We start from the raw sequence: 18965 nt of genomic DNA, 5'->3' as shown, positions 1-18965 counted from the left end.
CCTCTAGCAACACCCTAGCAACCACTCACAACATGCTATCAGTTACCATGAATGTAGGATGCATGAAACACTGCTTACTCAGAGGTCACTTCCAAACCAGTCAGCCATAATACATTTATATTGGTAAATATGGTGAATATGCATGTAAATTCAACAACCTTGAATCCGGTGCAAAATCCGCATGGAGGGAACTTTTTGCCTCACATTTATATTTATAAACCTCACACTTCTTTCAGAGCCAGAGAGGATATGATGCCTCACAATCCCTTCAAAATAAACTCAAGAGCACTGAACTGATACAGCGGCCCCATCTGGTGGCTGTAAGCGGAACTGCAGCAGGGCGATCTCTAATTTCCTGTGTTTTGCAGCATTACAGGAAGTGGATCACATTATCTCCCACATCCTGTTTTAAACCTCTAGCTGTTATAACCCTGCTTCCTGAATATAGAGTAAAAACCCAAACGACACAAGTGCGAATATTTCAAATTCTGTTTATTCAAAATGCACATCTTTATCGTACAGCAAAATACGCATGGCCTCCGAATCACACATCATGATAGAAAATATATTTATATGCTGTTTTTAAATGGAACCTGGTTTAGTTTTACACCCAATATCGTAAAAACTGCACAAATGTTCAAGTCATAATCACTGAAATGTTAATCAAACTGTGCATAGTAGTTTTGACATCCTCTCATTCACATTCATCTGCTCTGTAGTGTCAAGATATTTAGAGGATATTTAAAGCACATTTTAATCAGCGGTTCTCGATTCCAGTCCTCGCGCCCCCCTGCTCTGCACATTTTGTATGTTTCGGAGAGAAAGACCAAGTGTAGGAGAGAAAGGTTTAGTGGAAATACAGTATGTTTGCTGATGCATGTCTGCAGTGCTACAGGAAGTCTTCATGTGAATGAGACACATTAAAATTGAGAATTACAGTAATTGTGATATTAAGTCCTCATCCAGTTTCTCTCACCTCCAGTGGGTGGAAAACATGGACGCAAACTGAGTATTTATGGGTTTTTCTTCTTAATGATCAGCGGTCCAACATTATCACCAGTTTCCTCATTGTGTTTGGTGTGCGCGCCGTCACAGTAGGGAAACTGTCCAGGGAACAAACAAATACATACAGTTCACAACCACACATGATGATCTTTCAGAGAGTATGATGACGCATCTGCACGCTGCCTGTGGTTTTCATGTTTAGTCCAACACTTTGCATTAGTACAGGGGTCATCAAACTCTTTCCGGGAGAGTTTAGCTCCAACTTGCCTCAACACACCTGCCTGGAAGTTTCAAGTATATCTAGTAAGAGCCTGATTAGCTGGTTTAGGTGAGTTTGATTAGGGTTAGAGCTAAACTCTGCAGGACACCGGCCCTCCATGACCGAGTTTGGTGACCCCTGCATTCTCAGTGAGAAAATGCATTTTTGGTGCAGATGTTGTTATTAACATGGCCAAAAAGTAAGATGAAATTGTGTTATGTAAATCAATATATATATATAAATAAATAAATAAAAGACTACTTTTCAAAACATGTAATGCAATGCAATACCATGATGACTGAGAGATGAACAAATAAACGTTCCTCAAAAGCGTCATATCAGGATCATATCTGATATTCACATCTTAAAGGGTTACTCCACCGCAAAATGAAAATTTTGTTATTATTCACTTACCTCCATGTCGTTCCAAACCAGTAAAAGCTTTGTTCGTCTTCGGAACACAATTTAAGATATTTTGGATGAAAACAGGGAGGCTTGAGGCTGTCCCATAGACTGCCAAATAAATAACAGTGTCAAGGTCCAGGAGAGTATATGAAAAGTCTCAAGCCTCCCTTTTTCATCCAAAATATCTTAAATTGTGTTCTGAAGACGAACAAAGCTTAAGTGATTAATGACAATATTTTCATTTTGGGATGGAGTATCCCTTTAACATTACATAAGGATAATTGCTTTAGTCCATCAAATGTAAATATTAAAATATTTCTAACAATATAAAAGCTATTCTTATGTTTACTCTATAAAAAAAAAAACCATAAAATATTTCACAACCGAAAGAAAAGTGTTCCACATCCTGAAGGGGGTGTTTTTACGATTATACTAAAAGACCTTTTACTTGCTAAATAAGTATCAACTATCAAACAGATGACAGAAGACATGTAGAAGATTGAGTATAACAAGATTTAGCAATGTTTTCCTCTCGTTAATAATTTAGAGGACTCTGAATTCATGCATCAAATTTACTACTGATACATTATTCTTTATATGGATAAAAATGGTTCATACAGAGAAGCTACAATCAGACTAGTGGAATCGTTCAGCAGGGATGAAGAATCACCACACCATCCTATTAATATGAACTCAATCACATGATCCATTGAGGAGGTTTCACTCACTTTCTTGGACCTCCAGCAGCGGCAGTAGACGGCCTTGTTGCCGATGTCCTCCATGTCGAAGCTGTGGACTACTTTGGGGCTGTCTTTGTCGATTGACATGTTGACCCTGCTCTTGGGGCTGCTCTGAGAACTGAAGTAGCGTGTCAGCAGGTAGGTGCTCAGAGCCGCGGCCACTGCAACGGGAACGATGGTGGTCAGCTGATCTGCAAATGTACACATGAGGAGGCGCTCGTTTTTGAGAGGGCCGGGAGGTTCCTGCACACTATTCTACTTCTATTTTCTAGAAAATTCTACTTTCTATTTTCTTTTTTTCTGGATTCCACTTTAATTTAATCAAAAAGCTTTTCTAACTAATTGAAATCATGAAACGTATACAATTTATCAAGTTTAAAAACTACATTTTTAGGGCCCTATGAATTCCGTTTTTATTTTTCCCAAACTCCATGTTAATTTTCTGTATTTTTCACAAATTCCACATTTTGATAGTATTATAACTATAACTAGTAGTACAGTAATTTTGACAGTGACGATCATGCATCATATTAAGCAATCATTTCACAAGTCTGAAGAACTGCATTATCTCAGCATTTGAAATAAGTTGATCCTTAGCTCAGAAAATAAAACTGAATAGTGTGTGGTCATATTTTAAAGCTCCCTGGTCCCAATAAAAATCTGAATGATTTTCAATCACTTATTTATATATTTCATACAGCCTAATCCAATAGCTCCAAATAATTTTCCATATTATTTTCTCGAATTAAGAAAATGTGAATTTAAATTTGAACCACGTCTGGTAGTTATTAATTAACAATTATACAACCAAAGCAATACTGCCCTTTGGAATAAACTACTTTAGACAAAATAACTTTGTAATTTGATATCAGTAAACCAACAAACTCAATGCCAAAACTACATAAACAATCTACAGCCTTAAAATCAATGATATGCAGATATAAACATTACAACTGTAGCACACATTCAGCTTATACAGCTTTTAGTGCACTATAAAACACATGCAGTACAGAATAAAGGTGTTTATTGATATTATAGAGCAGGGATGGGTAACTTTAATAGTGATGAGGGCCAGTACTTTTTCTCCTTTATACCATGGGGCCAGGTTACTAATCCACGTCCACGCACCTTTTATACCGTCTTACTCACTTTCCTTTTTAATGAAGGAGATCAAAGTATAATTAATGTAATTTGTTTTAAAAGATTTTATTAACTATGAAACTTGTGCAGTTATACTAATTAAAATTGGAAACTTAGTTGTCAGTTGACACCAATATTACTCAAACAAGCCAATGTAAACATCTTAATTGCATTGTCTGTAAATTTGCAACAAACAAATGTACAGAGGTCCTATTTTTTATTTAATCAAATTTAAGACCTTTAAAGAACTTTTAAGACATGCACAAATAAAATTAACACCATATGAGCGAGGTAGGGCAATGTCCATGGTAACATATTAAACTCTAAAATGTATGTAATGTGAATGGTTTGATTTTCAGTTAAGATTCAGGTAAAATGTAAAATGTTTTATTTAATGTTAAGATTCAGGTTTTAGCATTTAAAAAGTTTTTAAAATAAGAGATGAGCATCAGTTTTGTATTAAATTTAAAACAATTATTATGAATCAATTATATTAATTAAAGAACCTATAAATATATCTTAAGTGTTTCCAAATAATCCCAACATATAGGTGTCCCATTAAACTTGTAAAAAGATAGTCTGTTTACAATCTTGACTGGAAAATACGATTTGATTTTCGTTGTCAATTTTTGCTAATGTTAGGCCCTGTCTTGGTCACTTGACAGGAAGTAAGTGCGCAAGACTATCCCAAGTCTTAAAAACGCCAAAGCGCAGTGCTCTTAACGCACACTAAATCCACACTCTCTCAAATACTGCTCTGGAGCGGTACTCCAGGCTTAATGTATCCAATCACGCATCGTGTTCTGGAAATAAACCGTGAGACTTTTTGCCGAGATCTCGAGAGGTCACGGAAACCTTTCCAATATAAGTTAAATATGAATAATAATTATAAAATATGGTAGTAAAACAAAGAGTAGTGGTGATATTTAGTTTGTACAATATTTGCAACTGCTTTTTATCACTTAGTTAGAAGCACTACAAAATTAAAAGTTGTGTTATAAATCTGTTATGGAGACTACTGAACAGACATTTAGAAGTTGATTTTAAGTATTGAAAATAAAAAATAAAAGCTCTGTAAACAAGTTCTACATGCACTTGTGGTCTTCATGCTCACTTGAACACTTGGACCAAACAGAAAATACATCATATAAGTAGTCAAGTGGTCAAGTGTGGGGTTAATGCTAGAAGGAATACAGCTGCAGCTACTGGGCATGAGCAAATAGAAAATATCAAATAGAGTAATTATTGTCACACAGAACAACAATAATTACTGTATTTGCATTATTGTAAGGGTTAGGTTTAAGTGTAGACATTAATAAAACAATCTATTAGGTAGAAATTTTAATTTATTGTTAACTTCGACATATGTCAAGACAGATACAGGCTTGGTAAACCCAAGGAGTCCTCAGACTGTAAATCCTGGTCAGATGAGAAGGATTCGCTCTTAACTAAACATAGTCCTGCTGATTTTTGTGAATCGTTTCTTATGTAAACGGCTCGTTTTATAGTTATAGAACGAGTGTCATATAGTTAAGTTGTAAATGTATTTTAGTTGTGAATGTGGACGAATCGTACAGACCAATTCGGTTCAAATGATTTGTTTAAAAGATCCGACTCAAAATAACTATTCGTCCGTCACTGTACACTCACCTAAAGGATTATTAGGAACACCTGTTCAATTTCTCATTAATGCAATTATCTAATCAACCAATCATGTGGCAGTTGCTTCAACGCATTTAGGGGTGTGGTCCTGGTCAAGACAATCTCCTGAACTCCAAACTGAATGTCAGAATGGGAAAGAAAGGTGATTTAAGCAATTTTGAGCGTGGCATGGTTGTTGGTGCCAGACGGGCCGGTCTGAGTCTTTCACAATCTGCTCAGTTCCTGGGATTTTCACGCACAACCATTTCTAGGGTTTACAAAGAATGGTGTGAAAAGGGAAAAACATCCAGTATGTGGCAGTCCTGTGGGCGAAAATACCTTGTTGATGCTAGAGGTCAGAGGAGAATGGGCCGACTGATTCAAGCTGATAGAAGAGCAACTTTGACTGAAATAACCACTCGTTACAACCGAGGTATGCAGCAAAGCATTTGTGAAGCCACAACACGCACAACCTTGAGGCTGATGGGCTTCAACAACAGAAGACCCCACCGGGTACCACTCATCTCCACTACAAATAGGAATAAGAGGCTACAATTTGCACGAGCTCACCAAAATTGGACAGTTGAAGACTGGAAAAATGTTGCCTGGTCTGATGAGTCTCGATTTCTGTTGAGACATTCAGATGGTAGAGTCAGAATTTGGCGTAAACAGAATGAGAACATGGATCCATCATGCCTTGTTGCCACTGTGCAGGGTGGTGGTGGTGGTGTAATGGTGTGGGGGATATTTTCTTGGCACACTTTAGGTCCCTTAGTGCCAATTGGGCATCGTTTAAATGCCACGGCCTACCTGAGCATTGTTTCTGACCATGTCCATCCCTTTAAGACCACCATGTACCCATCCTCTGATGGCTACTTCCAGCAGGATAATGCACCATGTCACAAAGCTCGAATTATTTCAAATTGGTTTCTTGAACATGACAATGTGTTCACTGTACTAAAATGGCCCCCACAGTCACCAGATCTCAACCCAATAGAGCATCTTTGGGATATGGTGGAACGGGAGCTTAGTGCCCTGGATGTGCATCCCACAAATCTCCATCAACTGCAAGATGCTATCCTATCAATATGGGCCAACATTTCTAAAGAATGCTTTCAGCACCTTGTTGAATCAATGCCACGTAGAATTAAGGCAGTTCTGAAGGCGAAAGGGGGTCAAACGCAGTATTAGTATGGTGTTCCTAATAATCCTTTAGGTGAGTGTATGTTTGCCGTTATGAAAACAATCAAGTTTGTAACAAATGATGCAGAATGACATGGCAACAAGAAGCAGCTTTATTACTACTTAAATACTGCATTTATTTAAATATTATAATATAGTGAGAATTGTATTTTAATGTTTAATTCAATGTATTTTCCCCTAATATTATAGACTACACTGTGTTAATAGCAAACTCTTGCAACATTCGGTAAAGATTATTATTATTATTATTATTTACTGAACCTCATGTTATTGCATATACCCTTGCTACATGTACTGTGTTAGCTGAGACTTGTCATAGCACTTTGCTCTTTTGTTTATTTTGATTGCTTCCATTGTCCTCATTTGTAAGTCGCTTTGGTTAAAAGCGTCTGCTAAATGACTAAATCTAAATATATCAAAAATGCATTGAATATTAATCAATCGATCAATCAATCAATCAAATTGTATAAATAAATAAAATACCTGCAAACCTATGACCTAATAACTTGTGCGTAAAATAAAAGCGCCATAAAACTCATCTGTAGCCTACTGTGTGCATGCTAAATAGCATAGCCCAACATAAATAATGTATAATCTAAAATGAAGAAAAACAACACCGAATCAAACATGCTCACAAATGTGTTGATCCTTTATGGAATTGCTAGACTGCGATCGATCAAGGTTGCCATCGGCTTTATATTAAAATAAAACACCACTCTTACCTTTAGAAACCTTAAACCCCGGTATTAACCCCGGTTTAGTCAGAGCTGAAAGCCCTGGCAGTTGAGACGCCATGACGGTAGGGCTGTTTGGACTTCAAGTTTAAGGGCACCACTGAAGGTCTGAGACGCTGAACCCGAGTGACGCAGTCAATGCGGAAACTCTGCGTGATTGCGACACTAAATATCTACCCAATGGCCGGAAAGCGTGATTCACGCGCACTGCTAGTTCAGATTTCTGTAAACATGGGGCCCAGATCCCTCCTTGAAGTGTGCAGCTGGCACTCTGGTAGTGAGGGTTTTTGTTCATCCCTGATATTTAAATGTTTCATAATATCAAATGTTATATAAATGTCAAACCTTTAAAAGTCTATACATATCTAATACTCTTAAAAGAACGTTCACTTTAACCTGACTGAGAAGATTTTAGTAAAAAAAAAAATATATATATTTGTCTCACCAAATTTTGGACGACCAAAGTATTAAATAACTTGGTAAATAATACAAATAAATATATATATTTTGTAATAGCCCATATAACACAAAACTCTTCATGAAACCCACTTGCACAAAACCATACTGCAATTATATTCACCATAATAATTCCAGTCACATCTGATGATAAAAAGAGTGATTTTCCGAAATTATTAGGTGCCATTTGGAAACTTCACCTTTATGAAATAAAGCAAACTGCACATGGTGCATTAAATTGATCCAGTCATTTTAAGTGCTTTGGCCATCCACACCAAACTGGGGAAAAAGATCCTATAAAAGGCTCCCTTGCAACTTTGCTTGCTACAGTAACTGTGACAGTGGCTGTCATGAGGCACATATTAAGCAATCATTGCACATTTAATAATTTTTTCTTCTATTAAAAAAAAAAAAAAAAAAACAATTGGACAAGCAGAAGAGATCAGAGAAATTTTCCATTTTCAAAAGCACTTTCAAAAGACTTGATTAAAAACATCACCTGTTTAACAAACACTAGGAAAAACCATGCAGACACAAAGCATTTCAGACTTTAGTAATCATTTTATTACACAGTTTTAATCAACACACAAAGCTCAACGAGCCTGTCAGGGAAATTAAATATACAGAAGTTTGTCTGAGGAGTTTGTGTCCTCTCACCCAGGGACCCAATCGAGTCTGGCTGAACCATGTTAGCATCTAATTCAACAAGAGCAGGAAAAAGAAGAAGAAAAAAAAGCAACCTAAGAGTTACAAGGGTGGGCAGAGGGAGAGAGAGAGAAAAAAAATGAAACAAAAACAATAAGACACATGTTATAGAGACTGTTTTAAATAACTGGTATGAAACCCTCCATGTGGTGAATGTTTGTGAAGTTGGTCATGGCTAAGGAAAGGGGTAGAGACAGTCTTTGCAATGACAAATGGAAACAAAATATATATATTCATAGTTTTCAAGTCCATTAGAATACTTCGGAGGAGAGGACAGGAGGTCCATTTTCCTTTAATTAACTGCTATGATTTTAAAAGAATTTGTTATAGATTTTATACAAAAAGATAGCCAGCATACCCCTCCCTTCTCTGCAATAAAGAAAAAAAGAGAGAGAGAGAAAAAAAAAACTTCCTGATCCAATGTACAGTTGGAAGCCCAGGAAATGGAAATGAAAAAGTAAACTGTAAAAAACATATCCCTCTATGTCCAGACTATCACAAATTGCAGGGTGAAAAAAAATAATATAGCCCTCCCTTCCCAGTTCTTAAAAACAACAAGGAATGCTTTTAGAGCCATAAACATCTTCTACAGCAAAACTGATACGGACTGATCCTAAGCAGCGGGTACGTCGCTATAGCAACGGAGAAGGTAAAGCAGGAACTGTGGAGTGGAAGATTGAATTTGGGGAGGAAAAGGGGCTACAGTTGTAGTTTGAGTATGTACACCATGGCTGCCAGAAGGCTAAAAGTGAGGGGAGGTGCTCTGGTGAGGGGAGGCGTGGCTTAAAGAAAGCACTCCAATGGAAACCAACAAGATCGTTTTTTTCTTAAGCTTTTTCTTATCTTTTCTTTTTTTTTTTTTTTTCTTTTGAACGTTCAAAATCTCCCCTAATCTTTAGATGGAGAGGTGTAATTTTTCACCCATCATGATTCTAACTCCAAAACTACATTGCATACTTTTGTGTCCATTCCCGAGCTATTCTGTTGTACCTGTGAAGGAAGAGAAATAAAAGCATTACCATCACATCAGTAAAGAACCATTTTGGTTCCCCAATGAACCTTTCAGTGAACAGTTCTTAAGAGAACCTTTTTTTCTTGTGTGAAGATTTAAAAAATCTAAAGAACCTTTTATGCAACAGAAAGGTTCCATTGATGTTAAGTTTCTTCATGGAACCACAGATGCCAATAAAGAACTCTTATTTAAGTTTAATAGGTAAAGCAAACTTTGCAAATAACCTGTTGTTGAAAGACGGGGCAGTTAAAAACTAAATAGGAATTAAATATCATTCTGGGAAAGTAAATGGTCAAAAGAAAAACGTGAATTGTCCCCTCTGATACTATCAATAGCCCTCTTCATGTATTAAGGGAAACTTGGAAAAAGTTGGGCATCGCCCAGCAATTTATTATCCATTACAAAGGACCTCTTCAGTATTCCCTTGAGTTCTTACAAGGTCCGGCCCTCAGCCTCAATTGCGTTTTCCAGTCACATTTGCTAATAACAGTAGTTTAAAACAATAAGGATCTAATAGGAGTCTTCTGACATTTAATTACCTTTTCTGTTGAATTTGATCATAATCATTTTCCAGTTCAATTTATTACACCCAGCTCAGTCTGGTTTGGATAAAATAAAACACTGTTGCACGTTGAGCTATTGAAGCCTAGTTTTTGGAATTGCAGCAAGCTGAAAACATTTTCACATCGTCTCTGCATCAGTCAGCTCAAACGCTCAGCAACAATAAAAGTAAATTATTCACAAAAACAGGTCTTCAGAGTGTCAATTTATAAATACAACATCCCCAGAGAAAAAGAAGGTGACAAATGTCAAAACAGGAAACTGTGTAGACAATAACTTGGCTAATAATGCTAACTTAGCTAATATATGACTGCATGACAGCACCTAGGGGGAAAAGCATTAGAGCAAACAGTGTGCAGTACTGATCTAGTGCATAAGAGGACACTTACTTTTCCCTGTCAGTCTTGTAAATGCGGGCGATCTCAGGTACTAAGGGGTCGTCCGGATTGGGGTCACACAGCAGAGAGCAGATAGACAGGAGAACTGAAGTGCAAGATAAAAACATTAAAGTAATATAGAAAATTCAACTTAAAAAACAAAACAGACACTCATTTCTTATTGATTATACTTTAATACACCAAAAATCTGTTATAAGCAGCTCAAATACACATGAATAAAAATGTAATCAATGTAGTCAGAAATTACTCTCCAAAACACTAAAATGCCCTTAACATAACCACTAAACATGTGAATAACAGCAAATTAATCATTCAGATCAAACATGCATTTAAATTTAGACGCTGCAGTAAATTGACAAAATATTCTCAAACATCACTTTCTCCAGCTTTTAATTTTTGTTATAGAGTCTAAAAATAAACAATGAGATTATTAGAAAATTCTTCTTATTAGAAACCATTCATTCATATGCAAACAAATGTAATGTCAATGAGAAACCAGAAGCCCCTTACACTCTACTCTGGTGTAAAACATGACATTTCAATTTGTGTTTGAGTTTATTGCCATAATTGTTTCAGACTATTTCATGGCACATACATAGGGCCCTATGATTTCCATGAGTCATAAATGCGGAATGTCATGGAAATTGTCAAATTTTGAATTAATCAAAAGTAGGTCTTTACACTTAAATCAAATCGCGATATGGAGAAGTATATGTAAATATTAAGCCTCAAAAGTCGATTTAAATATGAATCTTGCATGTTCTGCGTCTCTTTTAATGAATGGTGCAGATGCACGGTTACGTTTACTACACACACAGTGATTTCAGTGTCTGCTGTCTCACTAAATGAGGACATAAACACATGAACAACATCTCCAGATCTGCTCTGAGTCACTTCATGAGCATTTGACCATTTGATTTGAGTTGAGTAAAACTAGCGTCATATCACATTCACAGAACTGTAAAGGTATTCATGGCAACCCGTCAAAATAAGAGTCCAGTTTTATTGTGCCTATTACTATTTTTCAATAGAATGTACAAAGCCTAATACTACTACTAAAATGAAACAAAAATTATTTTTAAGGAGTAATCACAAACATTTCCTCCATGTTTTAATTTTAATAGTAAATCCCCTTTGTTTGCCAAACAATAAAGTTTGCTTAATTTTCAATAATTAAAGCATAAATGAAATTAATGTTTTATGCCTTCATTTGATAACCAGAAAAATTTAAATACACAAAGAATTTCTGAGGAAAAAAAAATCATAATGCTACTTTAAGAATTTTTTTTTTATAAATTAAGTTGTTTTATGCATTCAAATAATTAGACATGCTAAAGCACAGAATTTTGTAACAGTAAATAAAACATTTCATAGGGCCCTGAACATTTTTGTTAAACTTAATAAATTGATGTGAAAATGTATACGTTTCATGATTTAGATTAATGAGACATGCTTTTTGATTAATAAAAAGTTAACTATTAAAAAGGATTCGCGAAAAATTAAAATAAAAAACAGAATTTGAAAAAATTTCATAGGGCCCTACATGCAGATAATCAAACTTTCAATTATACAGATAATCAAACATTCAATTAAATTTTAATTATATATAATTTAAAGGGGTCCTATTATGCTTTTTCAACTTTAGTTAGTCTGTAATGTTGCTGTTTGAGCATTAAAAAGATCTGCAAAGTTACAAAGCTCAAAGTCCACTTCAAAAGGAGATATTTTATTTAACAGAAACTTTTCAAAAACTAAAACAATTCATTTGGACTACAAACGCATATTTTCTGGGATTTGTGATATCACAAACATCGACGAATGGGACGAGACTTGGTTGAGCGGCACTAGAGAAGGCAACGAGTGTTATCACTATGTCGGAGACACGCTAGGTTTCCCAAGGCGGACGAGCTTAGAGTGGTTACAATCATCCGGGTCCAAATCACACTCAAATTGATTTGATTTTGATGCAATATTTACACTGAAGCTGGCAGGCCGCTATGGTAAGGGGCTTGACACTTCCCGACCTGGCACCGAGTGCTCTCAATCACAACACACACTGGCCCAGCTAACCAATCACAGCACATTTCATATTTCAGAATGGGGGCCTTCATTTGATACAGGAACTTTTCAAACTGTTAATGCCAGACTGGAGAGAGAGGTGTTGTAATAATGTAAAATATGTATTTTTCCGAATAACCTAGTTTGAGAGCCTGTTCTAGTAACGTTACACCCTCAAAACAAAATCAAGACTTTGTAAAAGAGCATAACAGGAGCCCTTTAAGGTCAGACAATTCTGCACGACAAATTTTTAATTTTGAAAAAAAAAAAAAAAAAAATTCCATACAAACCAGGATTCTGGGTACTACGTTATTTAAAGCAGTTCTCACAGCACTTGAGCATTCAAACATCACAAGTTAGCTTTTACTCTTTTTTTTTTTTTTTTTTTTTTTTTTCCTATAGGCTAAATTTTGTGGGTAACCCAATAAAATCCTAATAAAAACCCATACATGCTACACCATGGTAACATATAGACTGAGGCTAAGAAACTGGAATTAATTGCTGTAAAACAATGTTTGAAAACAGAGTTGTACCTTTGGAGATGGTGAGTGCTGGTGACCACTGTGACCTCAGAATATCCAGACAAATGCTGCCATTGCTGTTGATATTTGGGTGGTAGATTCTTGTGGTAAATGCAACCTGAGAAAGGAGCAAGACAAAAATAAGCATGCAAATCACAACCTTTACAGGCTAAAGAGTAAAATTACAGCCAACTCTAGAACAGTTCCTAATTACTGAATATTGTAATCCAAACACTGGATTCCTTCAAATACTTTCCTTAAATTCATCGATAGGATTCTCTGCATTCTACAACTGCATATGACATACAGTCATAAGATGAATTATTTGAATATATGGTGGGAGGAAAAACATTTCCTTATGTCATGACAAAGTACAGGTTGGTAAAACGAGGATTCAAAGCGACAAAAAAAAAAAAAAAAATCAAGACTTTGTAAAAGAGCAAAATAGAACCCCTTTAAGATCAGACTATTCTCCACATGACAACTTTACAAGATTCTTGATCTGAATTTTGAACTAATTTCAATACAAAACAGGATTCTGGGTACTACATTATTTAAAACAGTTCTCACAGCACTTGAGCATTCAAACATCACAAGTTATGAAAATTATTAAGCAGCACCTGAGAATAACCAAAACACCTGAGAAGCTGTGCCTGAGTCAAACAGGTGTAGATATTACTGACCTTTGGCGGTTTGAAGGGGTAATCTGTGGGAAAGTGTATGGTCAAGAAGAACACTCCGCCCTGGTAAGGACTATCATTCTGTAGGGTAAACATTTAATTAGCATGAATTACACTATTTCAAGACAACAACATACTTAAAGTTCCAGAGATGCCTGTAATGTTGCAGGCTACTATAGAAGACACAAAAAATATATACTCACTGGTCCCATTATTGTGGCCTGCCAATGAAACACTGAAACAAGACAAACAAATGTCAGAGAAAGGATTTATTAGTCTCACCATGTTCATCATATTCTTAAGTCCTTTTAAACCTCAAAGAGGTATAATTCTGGATTGCAAGCTCAGTTTTGTCAGAATTAAAAGAGCCCACTGAGGAATACAGTATTAAATATGATGAAGCAAATTTGGGTACAATTATGTTGTCATATTTCAGTCAAGTCTCTGAGGCACTAAGTGGGTCAGATGGTTGCACAAGTCAGAGTTTAATAAAGTGGTGACTCTTTTGAGGGAAGCTATATATGATGTTTGATGGATTGTTTGAACCGACGTCTTGAGGTTGAGCTTCATACTTAATATTGATGAGCACCATCTATCACAGGACACAGAAAACATAAGACAGGAAAAAGCACTTCTGACAGTATGTTTGAAGCCAGTATGAAATTCAGTTTCTATAAGTTCTGTATATACAAGACACCAGGAAAAACTGATTCTATTAATTTAACATGCTAATAATAATAATAATGAAATCATATCTATGCTTTAGAATCTCCACTGTTTAAAAAGTCAGCAGAAAGGTGGTCACTAGTTCTTACATCACAAGCATTTCTCCTCATACTTAACGTACATACTTAAAGGGTTAGTTCACCCAAAAATTTTAATTATGTCATTAATGACTCACCCTCATGTCGTTCCAAACCCGTAAGACCTCCATTCATCTTCGAAACACAGTTTAAGATATTTTAGATTTAGTCCGAGAGCTTTCTGATCCTCCATTGAAAATGTATGTACGGTATACTGTCCACGTCCAGAAAGGTAAAAACATCATCAAAGTAGTCCATGTGACATCAGAGGGTCCATTAGAATTTGTTGAAGCATCGAAAATACATTTTGGTCCAAAAATAACAAAAATGACGACTTTATTCAGCATTTTCTTCTCTTCGGGGTCTGTTGTGAGCGCGTTCACAACACTGCAGTGACGCCGCTAACGTGTTATCTTTGTTATTGGGCACACCAGAGAACTCGTCAGTAGCGTTGTGAACGCACTCACAACAGACAAGAGAAGAAAATGCTGAATAAAGTCGTAATTTTTGTTATTTTTGGAACAAAATGTATTTTCGATGCTTCAACAAATTCTAACGGACCCTGTGATGTCACATGGACTACTTTGATGATGTTTTTATATTTACCTTTCTGGACATGGACAGTCATATACCGTACATACATTTTCAATGGAGGGTCAGAAAGCTCTCTGGACTAAATCTAAAATATCTTATACTGTGTTCCGAAGATGAACGGAGGTCTTACGGGTTTGGAACGACATGAGGGTGAGTCATTAATGACATAATTTTAATTTTTGGGTGAACTAACCCTTTAAGAGGTTTCTACTATAATGTAACTATATGCATGCATGTGGTCTTTTGTTAAACACACACATATAAACAAAGACCAATTTTTAATGCAAAGAAAGTAAAAACATGGCAGACTTTGAATGAATTGGCTCATGAAAAGTGGTCTGTACATTAAAATGTGGTTGATAAGGAAGATCTGAGAAAGAAGGGATTTGACTTCACCCTAAAAGAGCTTGTTCTGGCAAACAATCTATTTTTATTTATTTTTTTCTGATGTGGTTGACGGAATAATGTTTCACCAAGGAGAATACGAATGATGAAAAACGTTTTTTTCCCCAACCAACATGTTAGTTAATGCATTTACACCCCCACCCTCTCAACTTGTTCTGGCAAACAATCTATTTTTATTTATTTTTTTCTGGGTGTTTAAAGTTGTGGCGTTACTGATCAAAAATGGCCAGCCGATATAAAATTGCTTATAAACATGTTATGCTATATTATTACCTGGATACAATCTTTTCATTTACTTGTTTCTTTCAAACCGCACATTGATAATAGGCCTCACTGATCAGGGCTGAAAATGTTTTTTTATTTGTGGATAATTGGCATACACCAATTGGCATACCAGTTCCAAAAAGAAATTCAAAACCTGAGCTAATTGAAAGAAAACTATTTGACAAAAGGTGATAATATAACATAATGAGAGATTTACAAGCAATTTTTAAAAGGCCGGTCATATTTTGAAATATTAAACACCACACCAGGTAAAGGTTTTTCAGCACAGCACAAGTGTTAAAAGTAAAAGTTGATTTTTGGTTACACAATCAAAGCTAAAATTGCCAATGATTATCAGCAAAATACTGTTAACTCGAATTTGAAGAATAAACTTACACTAGTTTATCGAATACATTGGTGGGCAAAGCGAGTTACTTACTGTCATCCCCTACTGGGCCCGCTGAACACTGAGCAGGTGGGTCACGGCCCAAATCATGCAGCTCCTGCAACACACCACAAACAAAACTGCAGTTTAAAAACGGTTCACCTATCAGGCTCTGCATTACCTGTCCAGACCCCTTCCTGAAACACCTGCGGTGTATGCTGCTTCCAATGAAGCACACCAAAATAAACCTGAGAAACTGATACAGAAACTTAATACTCCAAATATCTGTGTGTTTGATAAAGTTACAAAGAAATATGCAGAACAAAAGCAATGGATGATTAATTTAGAAAATAAAGAGGTCAATATCAAATCAGACACATAACACTCTGTGTAATGACAGAGAGGTGACCACAGCTTATGTAACTCAGATTTTTCCGGGTTAGTCTGGTCTACTAAAACCCAAGAATATTAAAACGTTCAAAATTCTAAGAAAAGCACAATAAGGGGTCTGAAATGTGAATATGAATGGTTTGGACCACGTCCATAAAGCCAATTTGCTTGCGCCACGAGCTAACTTCAAATCTCCAAATATATAAAGTGCGAGATTGGCTCTAAAAAATTAAACAGATGAACTAAAGAACCAAATATTTACATGGTGGCGAGGACAAAACGCCATACAATATGAACAACACCAATATATTCTGAAAATGATGTAAAACATCAATGCGATGATAAACTGAGGCCAGGTGCCTCTACCGGAGCGGTTAGCCAGTTAACAACCCAAAACAGCACGAAATAAAGACGTGATATAATAATAATGCACACTAATATATCAGTAGTAAAATACAGTCAATTCATGAAGCTGTGGTGGATATAAACGATTTGTGTTCAAGGTTTCCAAATGGGCCTTTAGCATTGGTGGCAACGAGGGGGTTAGCATGCTAACACGTTATCAGGATCTTACATTAATCCTCAAGTGAGCCATTTCAACCCGACTTCAACTTCAAATGAGCATTTAATTCAGTTTGAGAAAAACCAGAGGGGAAATACAAAAGCAGTGACCGAATAAACATTTATTTATCAGTCACACACAGTTCGACGGAGGGTCGCTAGCTATCATGCTAACCGTTAGCCCGGGCCGAACCGTCGAACCGGGGTACTTTACTACACTTGTCATCCCACCAATGCCACACTTAACACGTATAACTTCTCAATAACATCCCTTAAATCGCCTTTCCGGCGCAAATGAGGAAGAATGGTGCGTTTTCGGTGCGGAACAGGGCAATGGCGCCCATGACTTCCTTCTCTTACCTTGTGGATTCTTTTCAGAGCCATTGTTGTGCTGTTAATGCTGTCAAAAACACACAAAACTAGCCTTATACTCGGTTAAAACAGCGTTTCTTCAATTTCGACGCGACCGACCCCTCCGGTGTCTTAATAAGGTACGCCTTGGGGTAATAATTCAGTCGGTGTTCTGTGTGTGACGGAGCCGGTTGGTGTAATTTGAAGGCGAAACTGAAAGGTGGTGCTGGTAGCGGTCCGATCCTTCCTCCTGCAGCAGCGGCAGCGAGCAGCTACCGCATCACGCACACTGCGCTGCTCTAATCAGATCCTTCCGCCAATGGACGCAGTCGCCGGGGACAGATTGCGCGCCGACGCCAGTTACTAGGTAGTGCTGTAGTGAATCACGAAACTGATGCAATGGCGTCGCCAGAATGGCGGATCGCGCTAAGTAGTCACGTCAACGCTTATTGAGCCCAAATGAAAGCCTGTGGTTGGGTTGAACGCTTCCATTTCGAGCCGAGAAACGAGTAGATGATCAGCTCAGCAATAGAATGGAGAGACCTAGGAGGATATAAGTATGATATGTCGTGATGTTTATTGTAAGTGGTGTTGATACGACTCGTTTTCATATGCATATGAACAAAACGGTTAATATAATTTTAACATGAAAGGCAATAACATATTTAAACCCTCGTTCAGAGGAAGTTTCACCAGTGCGGAGGGATATTTGACAATTTAATGGTTTATCGCGGCAAAAAACGAGATTATCGTCCATAGACAAGGGAATTTGTGTGTAACTAAAGACCACTGCTGTACAAAAATTATATTTAAACCTAATTATTTTAACCATGCCACATTAGTATGTATGCAGTTTACAGGTATGTTTTTTTTTGTTTGTTTTTTGTTCAATCATGCATAACATCTATAGCTCTAAAATTGTCTTTATCATATATTGATATTATTAATTGTTTTTAATAATTATAATTATTAATTGTTTGGACAATCAAATATTAGAAATGAGAACAAAAGCAGGTAAGACAATATATATATAAATATATATATATATATATATATATATATATATATATATATATATATATATATATTGCTGCAATATTATATATATATTCTTACTTGCTTTGGTTCTCATTTCTAATATTTGATTGTCCAAACAATTAATAACACATATTTTTAGGCTGCTTTTGTCTGATCCTCACATAATCCTGATTACACAAATCCAAAAAGATCAAACTATCAGCCTGTATTCCTAAAATACCTCTTTCATTGTGATATCTTTATCCCGCTGCACAGGTATATGCCCTCTATCTGCCCCATTCAGACAATCACATTCACTGAAAAAAGCAGGCCTTTAGGCCTAATGGTGGAATAGAACAGAACAGTACTGACACACTGGGTTCAAAGGAAATTGTTAATGGAACAACACAAAATATTGCTGATTATTAATACATGACAACAAAATAGTGCAAACTAGAGAGTGATGAAAGCATAAAATATCAAAATGGACCAGGTGGTATATTTAAAACGGACTATGTTGTTGTGGTAGCATGGTAAAGTGATTCTTTGATAACTTGCTATTGAATGACTACATTATTTACATGCTACTCTATGCTATATATATATAAAAAATAACATTGTATTATCATGGTACATGTTCAAAATTCCATGGTATTGCCATGGGTGCAGTGCCCAAA

The 18965-nt window shown here is 36.2% G+C and overlaps 4 protein-coding genes across 5 annotated transcripts in view; 2 read left to right on the top strand and 2 right to left on the bottom strand.

Moving 5' to 3' along the window:
- Positions 1-18965, top strand: part of LOC122133921 (SH2 domain-containing protein 4A-like) — a 956524-nt gene that overhangs the window by 64325 nt on the left and 873234 nt on the right. The window lies entirely within an intron of this gene.
- The window catches only part of LOC109066939 (sorting nexin-25), an 825452-nt gene that overhangs the window by 356201 nt on the left and 450286 nt on the right, over positions 1-18965 (top strand). The window lies entirely within an intron of this gene.
- On the bottom strand, positions 476-7277 carry LOC109070418 (CDGSH iron-sulfur domain-containing protein 1-like). Of its 2 annotated transcripts, none has more exons than XM_019086994.2 (3): positions 7116-7277; positions 2398-2600; positions 476-1103 (listed from the first exon to the last, which is right to left on the bottom strand). In XM_019086994.2, exons 1-3 carry the CDS (start codon positions 7186-7188, stop codon positions 1014-1016), a joined length of 366 nt encoding a protein of 121 aa, XP_018942539.1. In that variant the 5' UTR covers positions 7189-7277; the 3' UTR covers positions 476-1013. The 2 variants fall into 2 exon arrangements, with proteins under 2 accessions (XP_018942539.1, XP_018942540.1); XM_019086995.2 differs by having other exon boundaries at positions 2398-2570; positions 7116-7271.
- LOC109070422 (ubiquitin-conjugating enzyme E2 D2) lies at positions 8125-17601 on the bottom strand. The gene is made up of 7 exons (XM_019087003.2): positions 17281-17601; positions 16024-16087; positions 13722-13753; positions 13522-13599; positions 12851-12956; positions 10251-10344; positions 8125-9278 (listed from the first exon to the last, which is right to left on the bottom strand). The coding sequence occupies exons 1-7, from the start codon at positions 17302-17304 to the stop codon at positions 9233-9235; spliced, it is 444 nt and encodes a 147-aa protein (XP_018942548.1). The 5' UTR covers positions 17305-17601; the 3' UTR covers positions 8125-9232.

The sequence above is a fragment of the Cyprinus carpio genome, chromosome A14 (genome assembly GCF_018340385.1).
Source record: "Cyprinus carpio isolate SPL01 chromosome A14, ASM1834038v1, whole genome shotgun sequence".
Lineage (NCBI taxonomy): Eukaryota > Metazoa > Chordata > Actinopteri > Cypriniformes > Cyprinidae > Cyprinus > Cyprinus carpio.
The sequence above is the reverse complement of the archived record's forward strand: the minus strand, read 5'-3'. Positions and strand labels throughout refer to the sequence as shown.

Bases quoted from the DNA above. Each gene is read 5' to 3' on its own strand.
- LOC109070418 (XM_019086994.2), bottom strand. From the start codon at position 7,188: ATGGCGTCTCAACTGCCAGGGCTTTCAGCTCTGACTAAACCGGGGTTA. The intron at 2,601-7,115 runs GTAAGAGTGGTG...GTACATTTGCAG, and splicing joins GGGGTTTAAGGTTTCTAAAG to ATCAGCTGACCACCATCGTT. The intron at 1,104-2,397 runs GTGAGTGAAACC...TTCCCTGGACAG, and splicing joins GCTGCTGGAGGTCCAAGAAA to TTTCCCTACTGTGACGGCGC.
- LOC109070422 (XM_019087003.2), bottom strand. From the start codon at position 17,304: ATGGCTCTGAAAAGAATCCACAAG. The intron at 13,600-13,721 runs GTGAGTATATAT...TTTACCCTACAG, and splicing joins AGGCCACAATAATGGGACCA to AATGATAGTCCTTACCAGGG. The intron at 10,345-12,850 runs GTACAACTCTGT...CTTGCACTTCAG, and splicing joins AGCACTCACCATCTCCAAAG to TTCTCCTGTCTATCTGCTCT.